The sequence below is a fragment of the Dama dama genome, chromosome 9 (assembly GCF_033118175.1).
Source record: "Dama dama isolate Ldn47 chromosome 9, ASM3311817v1, whole genome shotgun sequence".
Lineage (NCBI taxonomy): Eukaryota > Metazoa > Chordata > Mammalia > Artiodactyla > Cervidae > Dama > Dama dama.
Genome location: NC_083689.1, coordinates 84,381,729 through 84,405,483, shown reverse-complemented (window position 1 = coordinate 84,405,483; position 23,755 = coordinate 84,381,729). Strand labels below are relative to the sequence as shown.

Sequence of the window (23,755 nt, the reverse complement as noted above, 5' to 3'; positions counted from 1 at the left end):
TTTTCTCCTGTGTGACCAACAGTAATGTACTCAACATTTCTAGGCTTCTGTCTCTTCTGAAAAATGATGGGCTTGTATAAATAATAGAAGATCTATAACTATATTAGATCTAGATTCCTCAAATTATGTTATCATTCTTCCACAAGGTTGTTTATGAATAAGAGCCCATGATTGCTAGAAAATACACTCAACTGATTTTCCAGTTTTGTGATAGGTTCTTCTAAATCAAGCTTTTTATTTAAAATTTAGAAACAAATGTGTCTATGATAAACAAGCTGGAGAATATTAACGGCATAATCTATGATTCTAAAGCTGAATTCTGAGTAATCTCTTTGGCAGGACATGTTGTTATCCCCTCTGTGAGTGGACATTCAGTGTTCAAAGCAACGAGCTCTTTGATAGTTGGAAATTTTGGATTCTGTTCTATTTTTAAAAGCTACTATATCAGTATTCATCAACTGTTTGACACAGCCATTCATTTATTTTGAAAAAGGCCATTCTATAATCACACTTCCTTTCAGGAAGCCCACCAACTAAGCAAAAGCCTGAATTACTGATAGCAGTAATACAGGGACCTTCCTGTTGGATAGAAAGGAAGACTAATTAAACTAATGTGCTAAATCTCAGGCTAATAATTATGGAGAAAGTGGTAAGAAAGCTTATTTTTGTGGTTGTGGACCTTTAATACAAAGTGTAGAAAGCAAAAACATCTAGAATAAGTGTATTTCTTATTTGTACTTTTAGTAAGGTTGATTTAATTATTCTCTAAATGTAAGAAATTTGTTATTTCTATTAGAAATAATTATAATTTAAAAATATTGACTATCCATTAAAGGAGGTTTTAAATAATGTTAAACATAATTAGTGAGACATTAAAATAATTCCTCTTGTGGTGGCTAAGTAGGAGCCAGTTAACCATGTTTTCAAAATACTTCACATACAGATCCTATTTCTATAAAATAAATCCAATTTTTTCCACTAAATATTCACACACAATTTGAATTATATTAAGAATAATAAATGCTTTATGATAATTTTTAAAATTCTTAAAACATTCATATACATTTAAAAACTTTTCACACAATTCTACTTTTAATACAGTATAAAATGATTAGGAAACAATATAAAAATCTGCATAATCCTAAATTATTTCTTAGGGTAGATCAGATATTGTTGGGGCAATTGAAAGGCCACTTGGATAAACTGTTGCTCAGTAATGTTTTGTCACTAAGATGCTATATCAATTATGCTTATATCACTGGATATTTTGGTGAGATTCCCTTATTCACTGGACCTAATTCAACTTGAAGTTTCTCCACAGCAACGGACAACAGGTGTTAGCTTGAATGGTAACTAAAGAAAGAGGGTTTCCTGTAGAGAAGATTGTTTAATAACACCTATAATAACCCAGTAGGTTTCCACTGAATTAAAAAACAGAAACAATTCTGGAGGTAGGAAAAATCCAGACTAACCAGGAGTCTTAATGCCACAAGGAACAAATACTCACTAGAAGAGAGTGAAATGACCTATCCTCCTTTGTAGTCCAGGAACTGAATTATAAACAGAGAACACAGCACCTAGCTTATCTATCATAATCTTAATCTGAAATAAAGTGAAATACCTACAAACCCTAGGGCTTAGTATGCAGTCACAGTGTAGAAAATAATAAAGTCTATAAAACCACTGCTGTCTAGAAATTCTGGAAATTAGAACATAGAGAAAGCAAATTTTACCACAAAAAATATAAAATGTAGTCATGGGGTGGTATCAACTGTGATATTCAAATTTCAGAATACTTCAGAGATCTCCTGTTAGTTAATAAACTGTTGATGAACACTTTAAAGGCTTTTCTTAAACCTTTAAATGTGGTATAGTACATATGAACATGATGTCATTTATTAGATTGGACTACTTGTCACTAGTTATTTCCTCAACAGTCCTAACAATGAAGAAAATTTAAAAACTTTGGAGGAAAAAAATAATAAAACAGATTGCTTATTCATAAAAATGTTACCTATCAGTTTCCTACAAACTATGATACTCCTATCCTACTTCTGGGTATACGCATAAAGAAATCTTATACTTGAATGAATGTTGTGGAATCACAAAATGATTCTGGTCTCACTAAACCTCTGTAGGATTGAGGTAATAATGTAACCAACTCATGAGGAAATCTGATGATTTTAATAATTAATGATGAAAATATATTTACATAATAAAAACTATTATCAAGTTACACATTTAGCCATTTAAAGAAATGGTTTTCTGAAAGATAAGAATAAATGTATTAAATTCCATTGATTTGTTTTCCTCTTGTTTTTATTGTATAGAAAGTATACATGAACCTGCAATATCTAAAATAAATTCATGTATTTACTTATACTCTAAGAAATTATTGTCAAGATGGCAGATTAAATTAAGGAAGAAATTCTCACTGCTCTCCCCCAATACTCAATAATAATATATAAAATACCAAAAGACTAAGCTAGATAAAAAAAAAATCCCATGGACTAGGAATATATTTTGTCACCATAAAAGAATAGTTTATGGATATCTGGTGTATTATGAGGCTGATTTTATTGTTTAACATATATAATGTTTCTCCTCCTATCTGTGTAGTCTAGTGCTTAATGACATATCAAGCACTTTCGATCTAAGATTCACTTTTCTTTAAAGCAAACTTTTGTTTCATGAATACTTCTTAAAGAAGCAGAGAGAAAAAACAGTTAAAATTTCTAATAAAAATGCCCTTAATTAAAACTTGTCAAAAGCAAGTTAAATGCAAAAAAAAAAAAAAAAGAGAGAGAGAGAGAAACAGAGACCTATGGTCAAATATGTAGTGAACAAGATATGAGTTAAAGAAAAAATAACATAAAACATAAAAAATACACAATGATCTAAACATTTTTGAAGAGGAGAAATTTTGCCAAATTTAATAGTACAATTACAGCTTAAAGATTTGCTTAAAAGATACTGAACAGACAAAGGACCCTATTCTCATATACCCATATTTAACCATATATTTTCTCTTCAAAAATAATTTTAATCTACATCAAAGGTTTGTGAGATACTTTGAATAGGGAACAAAATCAAAGGCCATTGTGTTTAATAAAAGTTCAGAATGTTCAAATGAAAAGAGTATAGATTCTCTTTCCTTGTGAACTCTCTATTACATTTGATTATTTTTAAAAAAGAGATTTCATTTTAAATGGGCCACTAATGTAAACCAAGCACAGCCTCCAAATGAAAAGAAATTTTACTTCATGTGAAAATGAGAATTTGTGTGTGATTGTGTGATCTAATTTGAATTAATCAATCAACTAAATTAATCAACATCAGTATTTTTCCATGAATACAAGCAGACACTTTCCTTTGTCTTTATCCATTTATTCTACCTTCCTTCCTGTCATTGGGAGAAGCAACCAGATCCCAGCTAAATAAATCCTGCCATTTGTGTATTGTATCCCATCTCATCTACTTAGAGACAATATTCCAGCATTTCTTACTTCTGTCTACTGCCTGGACATTTTTTTCCCCCTCTCTCCTTTTTTACTCCATCAGTATTCAACCATGACATTATTTCTCTCATTTAAGAAAAAAAAAAAATACCCTCTTGATCTCACCCGCCTCTTCAGCTACTGACCTGGGTCTTTCCTCTTTTTTAATAGTAAAACTTGTTAAAAATGTTGCTTATACTTGCTATCTCTTCTCCAGTTCTCTCTCCTCATTCCTTTTGAATCTCCTATTCTCTTCTATTTCCCACCAGTCCACTGAAAATGTTTTTATTAAGATCCCTAATAACATCTGTGTTGCTAATTACTCAGTGCTCAAACCTCATCATCTTTGCTCAGTTTGAAGCATTTAACTCAGCTAATCACTGTCTCCTCCTTGAAATACTTTCTTGACTTGGCTTCCAAGATACCATACTTACAATATTTGTGGCCCCCTCATTCTACTTTGTCGGTCTCCTCATCCTCCCCACCTCTGCACACTCAAGTGTGTTAGTATGGCATTCTTGGACCACTGATCTTTTGTCTTCTCTAACTCCCTTGAGATCTCAGCAAGCTCTAAATACCATTTTTACTTATATGTCAGCAGGGAGCCCTCCCCCAAAGTCCAAATTTTTATGTCCAGCTCCCTACTGAATAATTGAGGTGCAGACTTTCCTCTTACAATCTCTCCCAAATTGGTAGTTCCCCCAATTTCTTGCCTTCAGTAGTTCATTCCAAAAAGTTTACCATCATTACTATCTTTCCCTTCTAACTCACTTTTACAGCAAATCTTGCTGCCTCTAAAAATTTCTAGAATCCTCCCTTCGTTTATCACCTTCACTGCTTTCACTCTGGTCTAAGCTCCTCTAATCCTTCACTTCTTGTTAAACTAGCTTTCTGTCTGCCATATCTTCTTCCATATTATATTGATCCTCCTATAGTGAGGTCCCCATTCTCAACACAACAGATTAATCCTATTAAAACAAGTCAGATCATGTCACTTGACTGTTTAAAACTCTGCAACCGTTTCCAGTATCACTCAGAGTGAAAACTGAAACCCTTACAATGGCCTGTAAGACCTTATACACAATCTGGCCTCCCACATCTCCTAATTCTTCCTATCTTCATCTTTCCACTTTATGCATACTGCTCTCCATGCTATTGTCTGAACACATCAGGCAAACTCACACACCAAGGCCTCTGTACTGAACTGCTTTTTCTGCCTGGCATGCTCTTCCCACAGGTAGACTTACTACCTTTTTACCAAGGTCTTTTCTGGTACCTTAGCTACAATCACAACCCTCATTCTTATTTCCACCCTGACATCTTTTATTATCCTTCCTGGTTTATTTTTCTCTTCAGCATTTATCACTATCCAACAAACTTAAATTTATTTACCTTGTTATTATCTGTTTCCCTGTCTAGAATTTAAACTCCATGAAAGAGGAACTTTCTGTGTTTTGCACCCTTACTGCATAGAAAAGTTCTCAGTATATAATAAACACTCAAAAATGTATTTGCTAAATAAATGAATCCAAACATTTATATGAGAACCTTGCATGTATGAGTTCAGGGAATCCTGCCTCGAGGAAATCTGTAAAACTCTAGAAAAATAATCAGCTGCTGGTCTGTTGGATTAAGTAACGCTCAAGTACTTTAAACTACCATTTCTCATAGTTTTTCTTAACCCGCCTCCCTCTATTATAGCACTTTTCTGAATAGTAAGAGAAGTTGACAGCCATACCACCCTGAAAGTGCCTGATCTCCTCTGAATAGTGAGAGAAGGACTTAATCTCAGGATAATCTAAAGCATTCTAGATCACCCTGCTCCTTCACATAGCTCTAGCCTGAGAAGACCTCAAATGTTAAAGGCAGCCAGCTTTCAGCTGGAGATATTTATCATGCAGTCATATCTTTTTTACCACTTACCCATCTATGCTTAATAAGAAACATTATACCTTGGCATACACGTGTGTATGTATATGTGTGTGCATGCTTGTTTGTTTTGTTGTTGCCAGTAAGTTGCTGCATTTTATAATGAATATTAATTTCTAACATTAAGTAGCTGTGGTTTTAGAGTAAAAAACCTGAAAAATGTTTGTAGAAAAAATTATTTTCAAAACATTTTTCTTGATGATTTGTTACCATAATAAGAAATAAGCCCAAGTGAGGTATTCATCAAAAGAAATATATGTATTTACTTTACCTGGAGTTAACACAGAAGGACTAGATGGGATTTCACTGTCCTCATCAGTACTTTCATCATAGATTGCATCTCTGTGAGTAGTCATTTCAGAACATGTTGGAGTTTCCCTAGAAAGAGAGAAAGGTGGAATTATAAATTATTGGTTGATTCTTGGCCAGGTATCAAATTCACCAAAAAGGATAGAAAATATCCTTGGAAAAACATTATAATTAAACAAATATATATTGAAATTATGTAATTAAGAAAGCACTTTAAAGACCATTTGTTAACTCTCTTAAGAACAAGTTTCTCTTTTACCTAATTGAAATGTTGTTTAGTGCTCACTGTAATTAATTCTTGAATCAGTTTATTATCATTTATTATCCATCTGTCAAATCATAATACTACTTTCCTAAATTATCTTCTGTGTGTCACAGAGTGGTCAGCACTTTACTGATCTCAAAGCAGTTCTGCCTTTGGGCAGAACTCATTTGGTCTCCCTCAAATTCTGAGATGGCTACCTTTACTCTTATTATGAAGATAGTCAAGTAAGGCACAGAGTATTTAAAGGACAAAGTCAAGTATCACTAGATATCAGTACCAGATCAACACTTGAACTAGGATCATCTGATACTAAACGTTATATTCTTTATATTATGCCATTAGTAAATTTGTGCTTTCTCTCAGATTCAGGATAACGACCCAAACTTATATCATTTAATGCCTAAAGTAATTATGATTGTCCAAGCCATATCAGGCGTAAGTCACCTATGATTTTTCCTTAAACATCAAGTACATATTCATACTCAGAGCCATTTGATCCTAAAATTAACAACTACTTAGATATCAGGATTACAAATGTGTGCCCAACCTTTGTGGTTCTGCAGAAGATGAAAGTTTTTAATTAATATATTCCTTAGTGATGCCAAAGAATTAAACTACTATTATTTAATAGTCTCACGGCAGTTTTATGATTTAAGTGTAGGTGTGACTGTTGGGCAGATAATGGAGAGATTATGTTGTGTATTCTCCAACTAACGACCAGAGCATCCAACCCCAGGCTATGATATGTCACTAAAAAGTTTGCATCTAACTTTCATTAAGTTTGGGAAGAAATTCCACTAAAATGTATGCTTCTGCCATCCCAAAACAAAAAGGTCAAAAATACATCTTATGTTCGATGTTCTTCTCCAGTTCTTGAACTTCATTTAACAGTTTATGTAAGCTTCTGATCTTTGCTTTCTTCTCATTCAGCACCAGAATGAACCGTTTATAAAGATCAGTCTCTACTGCTTCCTTAGCACTCACACATTTTTCAAACCTAAAATGTAAATAAACAAACCAATTAATATATCGTGTGGGGTTTCTTAGCATTATTCAATCTAATACTGAAGATGATTTCAATTTTTTTTCAAGAAAAATACATTTAAAATCACTTTAAATAAAAATTAATTAAAAATAACCAATTTCAACTTAAAAAATCACTTTAAAAAGTTTTCATTGATTTAAAGTTTTATATTGGTAAATAAATCATTAGAACTTACTGCTTATTAGCATTTGTAGTTTGCACAATGAGAAAAGGATCAAAATTGGAAATTCAGAGCAAAAAAGCTTATAAAACATCTAAATGCCTAAATGTAATAACTTATTCACATCTTTGGCTTATTTCCAAAAGAATATATTTGTGAGAGAAATTTGAAACAAGGGTAACTGTAGCCTGTTTCTGGTACTTTGTTAATATTACCATGATCTTGTTTTGGGATTAAGTGATTTACCTAATCTGTTCTCCCAAAATAGATTATGAACTGCTCCATAGCAAGAACATCATATACCAAGTTGTATCTTATAATCCAGCAAACATACACACACACTTAAATGTATGCACTTATAAAATAAATGAAAGCATCCAAGTTGAAATTTCCAAGGAGATATGTAAAACACTATATACTTTAAATTTAGGTATATAGCACAAAAGATAAAATTCTTTATCATTTATAATTTTTCTACAATATTCAAATGAGCTAACAAGAGACAGTACTAACTTTAATCCCTCATATATATATAAAGAAGGCAGACTAGCAGAAATTGAATATACTTGATATGTGCCTACACAGAGATAATTAATAAACCTCTATTTTAAAGACTAAAACATAAATTATCCCATGCAATGTGTTCATTTAAAAGCAGTTGAGGACTTCTCAAAGGAAAGTAACTCAGCTCTGTGCTCTGTGACATCCAGAGGAGTTGGACTGGAGGGTGGGGTGGGCAGGAGTCTAAGGAGGGAGGGGATACATGTATATACAATGTGTATATATAGCTGATTGTTGTCAGCAGAAACCAACACAACATTGTGAAGTAATTATCCTCCAATTAAAAAAAAATAAAAGGGTAAAAACTAAATACAAAAAACATTGAATATTCAAAATAAAAAATTTCTGGATGGGAAAACAAGGAATTTAAGAATAAATGTCAAGAACACAACAAAAATGAGAGCAGAAACAAGGTAATTTCATAGAAAATAACATCTCAGATAATACAGATTAAATGGTAACCCAAAACAAAACAACAGATACACAAACGTTAACAAGTGGTACTTAGAAACAGTGCAGTAATCCTTGTATTTTCAGCTCTGACCAAGTTTATCCCCAGGTCAGGGTTGTTCAGCAAAAGAATATCTGCATAGAGTTCAGAGGACAAAGAATGCTAAAAAGAAATGGAAAAGAAAGCAGTGGTAAAGAGATTTAATAAACCTTTAAGTACTGAAGAAGATGGTAAACAGCTGTTCCTCATCCTTTCTGATGACAGAACAAGAGGAAATGGCCTTCAAGTATACCATGAAGGACTCAAATTACCAATAGATGGAAGGAAGCATTTTCTGCCTGTGACTGTTCTTAAACAATGTAATGGGCGACCAACAGGAGTTGAAGATATATCTTGAGTCTTTAAAAATCAGACTGAATTCATCTGGCGATAATGTGATCCTAGCTTGAAGGCAGAGAAGAGCTTTCAAGGTCTCTTCTATTCTAATGATTCCATGAGTGTCAACCCAATTCAATCTGCTGAAAACTGCCTCCAATTATAGGTTTAATAACTATAACTCAGAGTAAAGCTAGAGAGTTTCTAACTTGATGTTTGAGTACAAACAAAAGACCTATTCACTAACACAGAACTTGAGAACTGTTATTTGAAACTAAGAAGGAAAAACCAGTGAAATAAATATAGCTGATGACCTAAGGATTTACACACAATATTTCTAATGTTTTCTCCTTCATCTAAACTAAACAAAATTAAGTGAATCCAGTAATGTCACTTGTTTAAAATGGAGCTAAGATTGCAATTATTAAATAGCAAATAAAAAATAACAGCAAATATAGATCACCATCCCAGTATGGATGCATGAGACAAGTGCTCAGGGCTGGTGCACTGGGAAGACCCAGAGGGATGGGAAGGAGAGGGAGGTGGGAGGGGGGATCGGGATGGGGAACACATGTAAATCCATGGCTGATTCATGTCAATGTATGGCAAAAACCACTACAATATTGTAAAGTAATTAGCCTCCAACTAATAAAAATAAATGAAAAAATAAATAAAAGCAAAAAAAAAAAAGTATACATGTTAAAGTTCATCCTTTTCACTCTTATTGCAATTCCTCATTCCTTACTCAAACCGTATTCATTCTCCCCCATTATCCCAAATGGAAATAGCTTTAGACTTGGCTCTGATTATAATGATACATGTTTATATACAAAAATATATGCAAAAAATACTCTCAAGAAGTAAGAAAATTTAATCCACAGTTCCAGACACACACTTCAGTTCAGTCAGTTCAGTCATGTTCGACTCTTTATGACCCCATGAACTGCAGCACACCAGACCTCCCTGTCCATCACAAACTCCCGGCGTCCACCCAAACCCATGTTTGTTGAGTCGGTGATGCCATCCAACCATCTCATCCTCTGTCGTCCCCTTCTCCTCCTACCCTCAGTCTTTCCCAGCATCAGGGTCTTTTCAAATGAGTCAGCTCTTCGCCTCAGGTGGCCAAAGTATTGGAGTTTCAGCTTCAACATCAGTCCTTCCAATGAACACCCAGGCCTGACCTCCTTTAGGATGGACTGGCTGGATCTCCTTGCAATCCAAGGGACTCTCAAGACTTCTCCTATACCACAGTTCAATTTTTCGGTGCTCAGCTTTCTTTATAGTCCAACTCTCACATCCATACATGACCACTGGAAAAACCATAGCCTTGGCTAGATGGACCGTTGTTGACACCATAATGTCTCTGCTCTTTAATATGTTGTCTAGGTTGGTCATAACTTTCCTTCCAAGGAGTAAGCGTCTTTTAATTTCATGGCTGCAATTATCTCATGATGTACTCTGCATACAAGTTACATAAACAGGGTGACAATATACAGCCTTGACGTACTACTTTTCCTTTTTGGAACCAGTCTGTTGTTCCATGTCTAGTTCTAACTGTTGCTTCCTAATCTACATACAGGTTTCTCAAAAGGCAGGTCAGGTGGTCTGGTATTCCCATCTTTTTCAGAATTGTCCACAGTTTATTGTGATCCACACAGACACACACTAGTTATCATTTAATTTTCTCCTTCTAGATATTCTTTATCTAAAGATGTATTTTACAAAAAATGAGATACCATCCATATTTTTGGTAATTCACACTTCTCTTCTTAACACAACATAAACATTTTCCATGATATGCTTTTTGCTCATATAATATCCTATTCTCTATTAAATATATTTCAGACCTATCTACCATAGCTTCTAAGTGAATTCTCAGCAACTATTTTGTGCCCTTCCTCACTCTCCAGGCACATGTAGTCTGGAAAAAAAATCTGATAAAGAAATGATTGAATCATGAATGGACACTGATATAAGACTAATCAGGAGCAGCCCAGGAAACTGAACTGTGACTAGGCCTAAAGAAAGGGACTCAACTCTATTTTCTATGTGGATAGATACCTAACTCAGAATGTCTGTGTCCTATTTCTAATCTCTCTGAAGACTCTTGACCAGTACTACTGCCTTATGGAAGCAGTACTTGTAAATCCTTTGCTCATTTACCAGTGAACTGAGGCTCTGGATGGGGAACAGTTCAGGAAATACAGTTTGGCTGTGACCAAGGTGTATTTACAGCTCTTTAAAATGGCCATTTTCTGTGTGATAGGAAAGAAAAACAAATTTGGGAAATAGGTAAAGCTACTAATCTAACATCTGGAATACATCCAGAGCCTAGAATTCTCTGGAGTGGATTTTGTTTCCTCTGTTTGGAGGGCCATTCCAAGAACACACATCTTCAATTCCTGAAAAAGATATGTGACCTGGTATTCAGGAAAAAAAAAAAAAAAGAATAGCTGGAGCGTAAGACTGGTGATAAGCTACATGGCTGTGCATTTGATCAAATAGGTAACTTTTTGTCACAATAACACAAGAGAATTTTCTGGATAATTCAGAAATAGCAAATTGAGCATCTGTGCGACACATATCATATGTACCCTCACACACTGTCTTACAGCACAGCGTGTATTTGTCTCCACTGTCTCATCTTTGCTCCCTGCTGATTTCCATCCTATGGCAGTGGTGCTGAATACTGATGAGATAATACCTCTTTCAACCTCTGGCAGACATTTTAAAGCAATTTGCTCAAGTACCAAGTACCCAGTCTGCATTTTTGTGGGCAATTTGTGGATCAAATTTCCTATCATCCTGAGGGTATTTTGAGTTTTTAAAATAATGGCTTATCATGACCAGAGTACATCTCCTTTCATTTGATTTATTTTGAATATAAAGTAGAAAAATACACCTAGAATACTGGTATAAGTCCCAAAACATGCTTTCTAGAACAAACATTTTGTATTAATTCATAGCAACATGAATTTCAAAGAGAAAGTTAAAAAGAAACAATAACATATTTTTCTGTATGGTTTCTTAACATTTACATAATTTTGATTTCATCTAACTATATAATTGGAGATAAAAATTAATTCAGAACTAAAAGAAAACAAGATACTTTATTAACATAAAAATGAGAGTCAATATAACCAAATTTTAGGTGATAGGTGTTAGGTTCATGCCTTACATTAATTAATAAATGTAAGTGAATGTACAGAAATTATTTCTTCTAGTAAACCTCATTTACACATAGATATACTGATAAAAACCCTTCATATTTTTCATACACTTTCCCATATACTTACTGATGCACATATAGAACAATCTTAGTGAGTACCCTAAAAAGACCCTAAATTGATATATGTTCTTATGTTTTAGAGCTACTGGATTGAATAAAAGATTAAAAATCTTTATATACTGGATATAATAATAAGCATTATTACTATTTTTTATATTCTGCACAATTCTGTCATATGTTACAATGTATATATTAACAAATATATGCATATTATATTAATATGTCTTGGTAGAGATATAAATATTCACAATATACATTTCTTTCAAATATCTTTTACATAATAGAGTAATACAGCTATACCCTGGACCAGCCTAAATCATGATATAATTGAGAAAACTGCAGAATTGAGAAGATAGGTCACTTTCTTCTTCATTGTTTAAAAGAGGCAAAATCAGGAAACTAAAGGCTTCCAAATATCCAGCAGTAACAACTATGTCTTTTTAAAATGCTGACAATATGAACTTTCAATCAATCAGCAAAAAATAAGTTTCTCTCTGGAGCCAAAACATACTTCACCTGAAACAGATGTCATTCATAAAAAGATTTCAAATAAGGTATCAACTATGCTTATTTATATTTCATTTCTTTTTTTATTCATTATTAATCCTATAATTTGAAGTCAATTAATCCTTATAAATATCAAACTTCCTAAACTTTGCTTACTATTAATGGGTTCTGATCCCCACCGTCCAATTACTTCTTTTATTAGTTTGCTGGTGCCACCAAATACTAATGACCTAAAAGTGTTATTGTTCTCCTATATTGTACAATAACAACAAATAATTTAATTTAATCACATTAAGTAGAGGTATAATCAATGGCATATTTTGTTTTAAATATATGATAGTCTACATATAGCATAAGTGTATAAATCATTAACTTAGAGCTACAATAATATAAAGAGCTTAGTGTTCTTAAGATACAAGCACATTATGTACACACCGTCCTTGAACATCATTCCAATCTCTCAGAAGCCTTTCATTTTCTTTCTGCAGGTGCTCATTTTTGGCTTGGCTTTCTGCAATGGTGTCCAGGCAGTGACAAATAAGTTCTCTAATGACCTCAGCTGGGCTTGCAATTTTCTCTAGATTGAACGAACCAAGCCTGAACTAGGATCAAAAGAAAACATGATTAGTTTTGGGGGAAAAATCAAGATTGAATGGCCCAGTTTTAAATATATATATTTTTTGCTGAGAGGAAAAAAAGATGTAAGATTTAAATATAGTGCATTTACCAGATACAAATACAGTGAACAAAACTACTGGGCAACTTCCTACTTTCTTATAAAGTTTATCATATAAATCAACATAAAACCTAAGAAAAAAAAATTAAGTGGTAAGTCACTCTCTCACATTTTAGCAGGAATGAAAACAACATAAATACCATAAAAACATGCTACATCTGTTTCTACTATCTAGTACATATTTTAAATCACTATACAAAGAATAATAAAATAAATTTCACATGAAAACTCTTTTTTGGGGGGCCACAATGCATGGCATGCCTACGGGATCTTAGTTCCCTGACCAGGAATAGAACCATGCCTCCTGCCATGGAAGCAGTCTTAGCCACTGGACCACCAGAGAAGTCCCATACATGAAGATTCTAAACTCCAGTTTCTGTTAATACTGACAGTAAAAGCTATCTGTGAAGAAAGAGCAACATTTTTATAACATCTAGGAGAAATATAGGTTTTTAAATGTATAAACCTGGGAACAGTAATTACTTCTCTGTCAAAAATCAATAATTTATTACTATAAATTATAAATGATAATGTCATATGTCAAACTTGAGTACTTTTGTGTAGAGCTAAGACATAAAAATATCTTAAATCTTCTATTAGAGGGCACTACATAATAAAATAGTTTAATACATCTTTATTATAGTTAAGGAATTCTAAAAGAGACACAGGCTTTCCTCGTTTTGGTAGATAAAGATACTAAAACACAATGATTTAATAATAATGACTATAATTATCCTTGGGCTTCCCTGGTGGCTCAGATGGTAAAGAATCTGCCTGTAATGCGGGAGACCTGGGTTCAATCCCTGGGTTGGGAAGATCCCCAGAGGAAGGCATGGCAACCCACTCAAGTATTCTTGCTTGGAGAATATCCATGGACAGAGGAGCCTGGTGGGCTACAGTCCAGGGGGTTGCAGTGAGTCAGATATGACTGAGCGACTAAGCACACAGCACATAATTATCCTTACTATTAGAATTATTATAACTAAAATAAGATTTTAAATGACAATTAAAATTATATAGTTACCATATCTTATAGTTGAGGTATAACTCAAGCATAGCACAAATATAAACTCATTTAATCATCACCAAAATGGAACTATTATTATATCCATTTTAACTGAGGTTCAAAGTGGTTATGTAATATATCAAAGGAATAAAATCAAGATCCCACTATGCTATCCTGTTAAACTATTTGCTGACATAGTGAGTATGCTAAACAAACAAGTAAGAGAAAGAATGAGCTTCAGAATCTACACATAATTCTAAATAGAAGATTCTAAACACATTGAGTAGGTGGCAATATTGAGAGTAAAGAACTTTTTTTGTTGTTTGTGTTGTTATTTAGCCTCCTGGATAAGTAGTTTCTATTATGGCATTCACTGATAGGAATATTTCTAAAGTATCTTGTTTGTAAAGGAGCACTCCTATAAATATGTTATATATAGATTAAGAAATATTTAATAATGACTGATAATTCTGAGACAAATCATTATTAGTCAATGTACAAATAAAACTAAAAGTTCTAAAGTAAAACTCCAGTGTTTGCAATCCAAGTGGTACTTTATAAAATGTTTCTGTTAATTCCTATAATTTAGGATTATTCAGTTGTTTAACCCCACAGAGTAAATTTTTCTGGATGAATTACGTTGACCAATTTACTTTTAGATTTTCAGATCAAAACCAAAGGTAGATGTTTTTTACTTAAATCATAGAAATTTGGTGAAAAGATTTAAATACTAAGAATTCCTAGATGTTGAAAAATATTTACATATACTTGCTTAAACTGTAACGGAAGACAAAGGATTTTTATATTCTTGTATTAGTTCAGTTCAGTTACTCTGTCATGTCTGACTCTTTGCGAACCCATGGACTACAGCACAACAGGCTTCCCTGTCCATCACCAACTCCCAGAGCCTACTCAAACTCATGTCCATCGAGTCAGGGATGCCATCCAACCATCTCATCCTTTCTCATCCCCTTCTCCTCCAGCCTTCAATCTTTCCCAGCATCAGAGTCTTTTCCAGTGAGTCAGTTCTTCACATCAGGTGGGCAAAGTACTGGAGTTTCAGCTTCAGCATCAGTCCTTCCAATGAATATTCAGGACTGATCTCCTTTAGGATGGATTGGTTGGATCTCCTTGCAGTCCAAGAGACTCGCAAGAGTCTTCTCCAACACCAGAGTTCAAAAGCATCAATTCTTTGGCACTCAGCTTTCTTTATGGTTCAACTTTCACATGCACACATGACTACTGGAAAAACCATTAGCTTTCACTACACAGATCTTTGTTGGCAAAGTAATGTCTCTGCTTTTTAATATGCTGCCTAGGTTGGTCATAGCTTTTCTTCCAAGGAGCAAGCATCTTTTAATTTCATGGCTCCAGTCAGTATCTGCAGTGATTTTGGAGCCCCCAGAAATAAAGTATCTCACTGTTTCCCCGTCTATTTGCCATGGAGTGATGGGACCAGAAGCCATGATCTTAGTTTTTTGAATGTTGAGTTTTAAGTCAACTTTTTCACTCTCCTCTTTCATTTTCATGGGCACATAATAATAATGTATTATGGGCACAAATGTTATTCAAGGACTGAATAGTACTGGTTTAGCCACAAAGAAATTTTGTATGTATTTGTGTATCTTTTTTGGAAATCTAAGAAGGTCATAATGTCTGCTTGATGCTTTAATTTGTTTTATCTCACCTCTTCCTATTTCTTAAAAGAATGGAAACAGACTAATAAAAATTGTGCTTTATTTCAATGAGTACATACAGTTGTGTATATACATATATATAAAACCTAAATTCAGCAATTTGAGCTTAGCTCTAATTATAATAGTAAAATTATAATTTTTATTTAAGCTGAATTCTAATTTTAATAGTAAAATTATTCTCAAATTATCATTTAAAATAGCATAATTATTATCATTAAACCTTTACCCAAAAAAGACTTGGAAAAATTACAAGAAGTTTGAAATTATTTTAGACTATTTGTCACATCTGATTTATTTCTCTTAAACTTAAAATCAAATGGCCAAAACTCTGGCTTTGAAGTACATATAATGAGTCCATTTAACAAGTATATAAGTATAAATAGCAAAGTTTTATTTATGCAAATTATATAATACTTGAAAGTAAATTTGAGTATTTAACCTTTTAAAGCTTCTCTTATGCAAACAAACACATAAAGATCAGCTATAGAATATTACTTCTTTGAGTCAATACAGAAGAAAAATGAAGCATATTTTATTTTTAGACAATAGATTATCAGTAAAACATAAACCCAAACCATGATTTAATATTCTCACATTTCCATAATTGTCGGGCAGCTTTGACCAAGATGCACATAGAAAGGAAAGAATTTTTTATCACTTGGAAGTTTCAACAATGTCAAATGGATAATGATCCATTATCCATTTCCAAGTGTTATATTCAGGATCACATTTTGATCCTGAATGAAGTAAAATACAAATGGAGAGGTAAACACAACCCCCTAACCTATTTTAGATGGCAAAAGATAAAGGGAACAGTTTTAAATCACTAATAACAAATACCTTCTTTCAAAATATCATTCAAGTGCTTATATTCAAAATTCCAAAAGAGAATTCTTCAATTTTTTTCTTGGCTATTCAGTGTAGAATAAGCTTAAAATGTCATTTCTTCTTAAGAGCAGGCAATCATTTTTCAGTTTCTATTTTTCCAATTATATTCACTAGTTTTGGGTCCTTTAACAGGTGTGAACATCTGTTATTTGAAACAATGAAAATAATCAAGAAGTATTTAAAACTCAATCCAAGAAAAATATTTTACTTGAAATATTCCGCTTATTTTGTAGAAAAATTCTGGAATGTATGAGAAAATGAGTCGTCTGGACCATCCTGCCTGTATTCACATAGTTCAGAGCCGAGTCAGGAAATGTCCTTTTATTTTCACTACCTCTGTTCCTGCCTGTCCACCTTATTACAGATGTAATGTACCATATGCCCAACTGCCCTGGACTTATCAAACGGCCTCAAATCAGGCCTAATGAATTGAGAAGCATAAAATATTTCCATGCTCTAACTCTACATCCAACCCATCTTTATATCATCCTTCAAATAAAAAGTGGAAACTTAAAAAAAGTGTTAGCAAATTCCCACAAAAGTAACATTGGATGGTTGTGTCAATTTAAAAGTCCTTTACTTTCGTTTTTTGTTGGACACGTAAGGCTATTAACACAGCTGTTCTTTATTAGTTCTGTAATTTCAAAATAATCTGCAATATAAAATCAAGACTTCAAATAGTACACCAGAGTCAGAAACCACAAATTAAAGACATTTTGAAAGCATGTCTCTTCTTTAGAGGCATGGGCAAAAATAAATTTTTTTTGTAGTTAGTTCTTAAGACCTTATGGTGAATTCACTGTACACAGATCTATACTAAGCACCTCGCTCAGTCTATAATCTATGATTTTAAGCTATGTTTTTATTTTTCTTTGTCAAAAAAGTTCAGAACAATTAATTTTTTAAATACTGGTAATCATAAGTTGTACTAGTTGACTCTGTCATTTATTTTAGCAAGCGAAACAAAGCATTTTTTATCTGATTTGCATTAAAAATTCACTATTTCAGAAAACATATCCATTTTCTTTAGATGGTTTTTTATTCCAGACATCTTTAAATCTAAGATTAAATGCCATACCCTCTTACCCATCACTTCAAAGCCCAGATCAAATTCTCTTTATCTACTTTAGCCTATATTAGCTTCTCTATTCTTAATACTTCAGAGTTTGTCTCTTATAATTTTTCAGTTTCATCCTCTCTGTATCTCTCTTGTTGCTTCGGAAATGCAGTGTTTTCCTTTAAGTTTCTAGTATTTTGAGATCAGAGACCATATCTTATGTGTCTTCCTTAATTTCCATAGAGTCTTATAGAGCCCTAGACATATACTGCTCAATAAAAGACTTAAATTTTTTAAAACTGCTATGATACTTATTAATAAGAGAATAAAATTATATGTCAGGTAAAATATATAATTTGGACAGTGACACTGTAAATACAAATTAAGAAATCCTGAAGCTATTTAAGGAGATAACAGTTTTATTTTATTGAATAGTATAATTTCAGCAAAAAGGGCATGGCTAAAAGACTGTGTAATAGCTCTTGGTACTGTGATAATACATTGGTTTAATAAAACCTAAAAAGATTTGTTTTTTGAAGAATGTATATGTACTGTTTTCAGGTTCTTTGGCATGGCCACACAGATAAAAGAGAATATATAGTATCGGTAAAATACACAAAATAAACACTAATTTCAGGGGAATTGTTTATGGTCACTCCAAATGTTTCTGGGGACAGGAGGATTCTCAAGGTATGAGTTGAACTCGGCTTAGAAAATATCAACTGAAGAGGCTGATACATTATCAAAGCAGTCTAAATAACCTTGCAGAATTAATCTTTATTACTGTCCTGGGAACCAAGATGTAAACATAAAGGAAAAGGAGGAATAAAGATATCTTGAGATGATTCCTAGGCAAATAAATGGAATTCCCTTTTGTTCAGTATGTGCTTTTAATTTATTAACATATTAAAAAGGTTTAGCTGTATGCACACTAAAAAGCATGGCCTATTCATTATAGTTTGTAATACAGGATATTTTTATATTATAGAAAAACATACAGCTGTAAATACAGTTGTTATAATACACAGTTGCAAAATTCTAGTAATAAAGGAAACAAGTCAAGTTACATAGTAAAAAGGAAACTAAATTGTGTTATTTTAGCCTAGTTATGTTAATCATCAACTGTATTTTAATCAACTATTTTTTACTAATATCTTTGTATCATTAACTCTTTGGTTTTGTGACCTACTGAAATGTTATTTTAGATTTAAATTAAAAATATTACAAATTAATATTCTAAACCAGTGACGTACCTCAGTTGACAACTAGGCATATTATCTTCCACAGTAGCTGGAACTGAGAAAAGAATGCTGATAGGACTTTCTAAACAGATAAGAGAACTTTATTGTGAGACTATTAACCTCAACTTCCCAATTATTTTCTTGCCCACATTTCTTAAATCTTATTTAAAATGTTTAAATATCTTAAGATGATTACATGATCAAGTAAGACTTGCATATGCAGGGCTTCAGATGTGTAGATCCTGTACATCCTTACAATCAAAATGCAATAATCCAAAAATAAAAAAAAAATACACTGAGTTCTAGTATAGATCTATAAATTATTAGCATTTTAAGGGTATGCTGCAATATATTAAGTATCATCTAAGAATTATTTGGGATTCATAATTGCGAAAGCCATTAGTAGGAATCAGAGAAATGAAATTAAAAGCCCAAATGTCTTTGTGATAAGGGAATTTCAGAAGTTACTGCTACTTTAAATGACTACAAATGTTTATTCCATTATGTCCTTGAAATAGAGATGGTGAACCTTTTGGTTCATGGAAAACATAGTAAAAAGCAGATTTATCTTAGTCTAATTAGGAGTTATAATAAACAATGAAAAATATGTTATACATGGATTTAGAATCAACAGGTGACACTAGTGGTAAAGAATCTGCTTGTCATAACAGGACACGTAAAAGGCACAGGATCGAACCCTGGGTTGGGAAGATCCCCTGGAGGAGGGCATGGCAACCCACTCCAGTATTCTTGTCTAGAGAATCCCCATGGACAGGGGAGCCCAGTGGGCTACAGTCTATAGGGCCACAAAGAGTCAGACATGACTGAAGCTACTTAGCATGAAAGGCTTTAGCAACAGTTAATTGGATTGAGGGTAGCAGGGTAGGTAGATGTCAGGGGTTGCCTATTATTTGCCTTAAGTTTGATATTATTTTCTGATAAAGAAACATTACCTTGGATCTTCTGGCACTCTACTAGATCTCATAACACTTATCTAATCATATCTTCATAGTATGCTTCTCCGTCTTTCATTTACAGCGTAAATGGTAATATTTCTTAGATAGGACTCTAGATCTATCTACAGGATAGACTATAGACTATATAGTCCTATAGACTCTATAGGACTCTACAGAGATCTTTTTCTCTGTAGAGATATATGGTTATCCACAATATTAGCTTCTATTACAGAAAAATTGAAAAACTGCCAAATGTGTATCAATAGGTGATACCTTTTCTCAAGTCAGGACTTCTATAAACAATTACCATAGCATTACAATATATACTTGTTTTTTTCTTCAGTTCAGTTCACTTCAGTCACTCAGTCATGTCCAACTCTTTGTGACCCCATTGACTGCAGCACACCAGGCTTCCATGTCCATCACTAACTCCCAGAGCTTGCTCAAATTCATGTCCATAGAGTCAGTGATGCCATCCAACCATCTAATCCTTTCTTATCCCTTTCTCCTCCTGCCATTAATCATTCCCAGCATCAGGATCTTTTCCAAGGAGTTGGTTCTTTGTATCAGGTGGCCAAAGTATTGGAGATTCAGCTTCAGCGTCAGTCCTACCAATTAATATTCAGGACTGATTTCTTTTAGGATTCACTCGTTTGATGTCCTTGCAGTCCAAAGGACTTTCAAGAGTCTTCTCCAACACCATGGTTCAAAAGCATCAATTCTTCAGTGCTCAGCTTTCTTTATAGTCCAACTCTCACATCCATACATGTCTACTGGAAAAATCATAGCTTTGACTAGACAGACCTGTGTGGGTTAAATAATGTCTCTGCTTTTTAATATGCTATCTAGGTTGGTCATAACTTTCCTTCCAAGGAGTAAGCGTCTTTTAAATTTATGGCTGCAGTCACCATCTGCAGTGATTTTGGAGCCCAAGAAAATAAGCCTCTCACTGTTTCCATTGTTTCCCCGTCTATTTGCCATGATGTGATGGGACTGGATGCAGTGATCTTCATTTTTTGATGTTGAGTTTTAAGTCAGCTTTTCCACTCTCCTCTTTCACTTTCATCAAGAGGCTCTTTAGTTCCTCTTTGCTTTCTGCCATAAGTGTGTTGTCATCTGCATATCTGAGGTTATTGATATTTCTCACAGCAATCTTGATTCCAGCTTATCCTTCATCCAGTCTGGTATTTCGAATGATGTACTCCACATATTAGTTAAATAAGCAGGGTGACAATATACAGCATTGACGTACTCCTTTCCCAATTTGGAACCAGTTCATTGTTCCATGTTCAGGTCTAACTGTTGCTTCTTAACCTGCACAGAAGTTTCTCAGGAGGCAGGTAAGGTGATCTAATATTCCCATCTCTAAGAATTTTCCACAGTTTGTTGTGATCCACACAGTCAAAGGCTTTGGCACAGTCAATAAAGCAGAAGTAGATGTTATTCTGGAAATCTCTTGCTTTTTCGATGATCCAATATATGTTGGCAATTTGATCTCAGGTTCCTCTGCCTTTTCTAAATTTATCTTGAACATCTGGAAGTTCATGGCTCACATACTTTGAAGCCTGGCTTGGAGAATTTTGAGCATTACTTTACTAGCGTGTGTGATGAGTGCAACTGTGCGTTAGTTTGAACATTGTTTGGCATTGCCTTTCTTTGGGATTGGAATGAAAACTGACCTTTTCCAGTCCTGTGGCCACTGCTGAGTTTTCCAAATTTGCTGGCGTATTGACTGCAGCACTTCAACAACAACATTCTTAGCATTTGAAATAGCTCAAGTGGAATTCCATCACCTCCACTAGCTTTGTTCTTAGTGATGCTTCCTAAGGCCCACATGACTTTGCATTCCAGGACATCTGGCTCTAGGTGAATGACCACACCATTGTGGTTATCTGGGTCATTAAGATCTTTTGTGTATAGTTTTTTCTGTGTATTCTTGCCACCTCTTCTTATATCTTCTGTTAGGTCCATACTGTGTCTGTCCTTTATTGTGCTCATCTTTGTATGAAATGTTTCCTTGGTATCTCTAATTTTCTAGAAGAGATCTGTAGTCTTTCTTATTTTATGTTTTCCTCTATTTTTGCACTGATCACTGAGGAAGGCTTTCTTATCTCTCCTTGCTATTCTGGAATCTGCATTCAGTTGGGCATGTCTTTCCCTTTCCCCTTGCCTTTAGCTTCTCTTCTTTTCTCAGTTATTTGTAAGGCCCCCTCAGACAACCATTTTGCCTTTTTGCATTTCTTCTTCTTAGGGATGATTTTGATCACTGCCTCCTGTACAGTGTTACGAACCTCCATCCTTAGTTCTTCAGGCACTCTGTCTATCAGATATAATCCCTTCAATCTATTTGTCACTTCCACTGTATAATAGTAAAGGATATGATTTAGGTCCTATCTGAATGGTCTAGTCATTTTCCCTCCTTTCTTCAATTTAAATCTGAATTTTGCAATAAGGAATTCATGATCTAGGCCACAGTCATGTCCTGGTCTTGTTTTTGCTGACTGTATAGAGCTTCTCCATCTTCAGCTGCAAAGAATACAATCTGATTTCAGTACTGACCATCTGGTGATGTCCACGTGTAGAGTCATTTCTTGTGTTGTTGGAAGAGAGTGTTGCTATGACCCTCAGTGTGTTCTCTTGGCAAAACTCAGTTAGCCTTTGCCCTGCTTCATTCTGTACTCCAAGGCCAAACTTGCCTGTTACTCCAGGTATCTCTTGACTTCCTACTTTTGCATTCCAGTGCCCTATGATGAAAAGGCCATCTTTTTTTGGTGTTGTTCTAGAATGTCTTGTAGATCTTCATAGAACTGTTCAACTTCAGCTTCTTCGGCATTAGTGGTTGGGGCACAGGCTTGGATTACTGTGATATTAAATGGTTTTCTTTGGAAATGAACAGAGATCATTCTGTCATTTTTGAGACCACACACAAGTACTGCATTTTGGACTCTTTTGTTGACTATGAGCACTACTCCATTTCTTCTTAGCGATTCTTACCTACAGTAGTAGATACTGTATTTTTTTTTCTTGTACTAGTCCAAAAGCTGCAAAAAGATAGGAGCTATATATGACTCAAATTAGCATTCCCTTTTTTACATGGTTAAATATAGAATGTATTCATCCATTCATTTATCTGACTTTTTGAGTATGTACTATGTGCTAGGCATTGGAGATACTATTTTGAACAAGAAAAACAATGTGTCTACTCACTTGGTCCTTATATTTTAGTAGAGGACTGACAACACCAATGAGCAAATAATAATTTCACCCAGTTGTAGATTTAATGAAGAAAATAAAATGGTAATAAGATAGCGACTAGAGGGCAGAGTATGCTTAGATATAGTGGTCACAGAACAAGTCCTTCCGAAAACTGAGATGGAGAACAGAGATGAGATTGGAAAGGTAGACAGGAAACTAGATCACACAGGATTTTGTGGACTACAAAACAAGTAACAAGTTCAGAACTCACTCTAACAAAAAGCCCTCAGAAGATTACAGGCAGAGAAATGAGTGCTTACAAAGTACTCAGCATTTCCTCTAAGACTGTCCCCAATTTGCCCACCCTCCAATTATTCAGGTAGTGTGTAATCCCCTGCTCTTAAGTGTGGGTAGGTCTGTGACTTGCTTCTAATTCTAACCAAGAGAACATGGGAAAGATGACACATACCAGAACTCCAGATAAACCAAAAGCGAAAAGCAAAAAATATATATATGTATATAAAATATACAAGGAATTTGGTTTGGAATCACACTCATTTTCAAGTTACTTTAGAAGGAATTCATATTTCT

At 33.9% G+C, this 23,755-nt stretch overlaps 1 protein-coding gene across 3 annotated transcripts in view; it reads right to left on the bottom strand.

The window, feature by feature from the left end:
- XRCC4 (X-ray repair cross complementing 4) overlaps nt 1-23,755 on the bottom strand; it is a 276,381-nt gene that overhangs the window by 141,534 nt on the left and 111,092 nt on the right. For all 3 annotated transcript variants that reach the window (XM_061151955.1, XM_061151953.1, XM_061151954.1), the window contains exons 4-6: nt 12,824-12,990; nt 6,845-6,997; nt 5,698-5,804 (exon numbers count right to left, since the gene is read on the bottom strand). In XM_061151955.1, the coding sequence (XP_061007938.1) occupies nt 5,698-5,804; nt 6,845-6,997; nt 12,824-12,990 (427 nt within the window). The remainder of the gene's footprint in view (nt 1-5,697; nt 5,805-6,844; nt 6,998-12,823; nt 12,991-23,755) is intronic.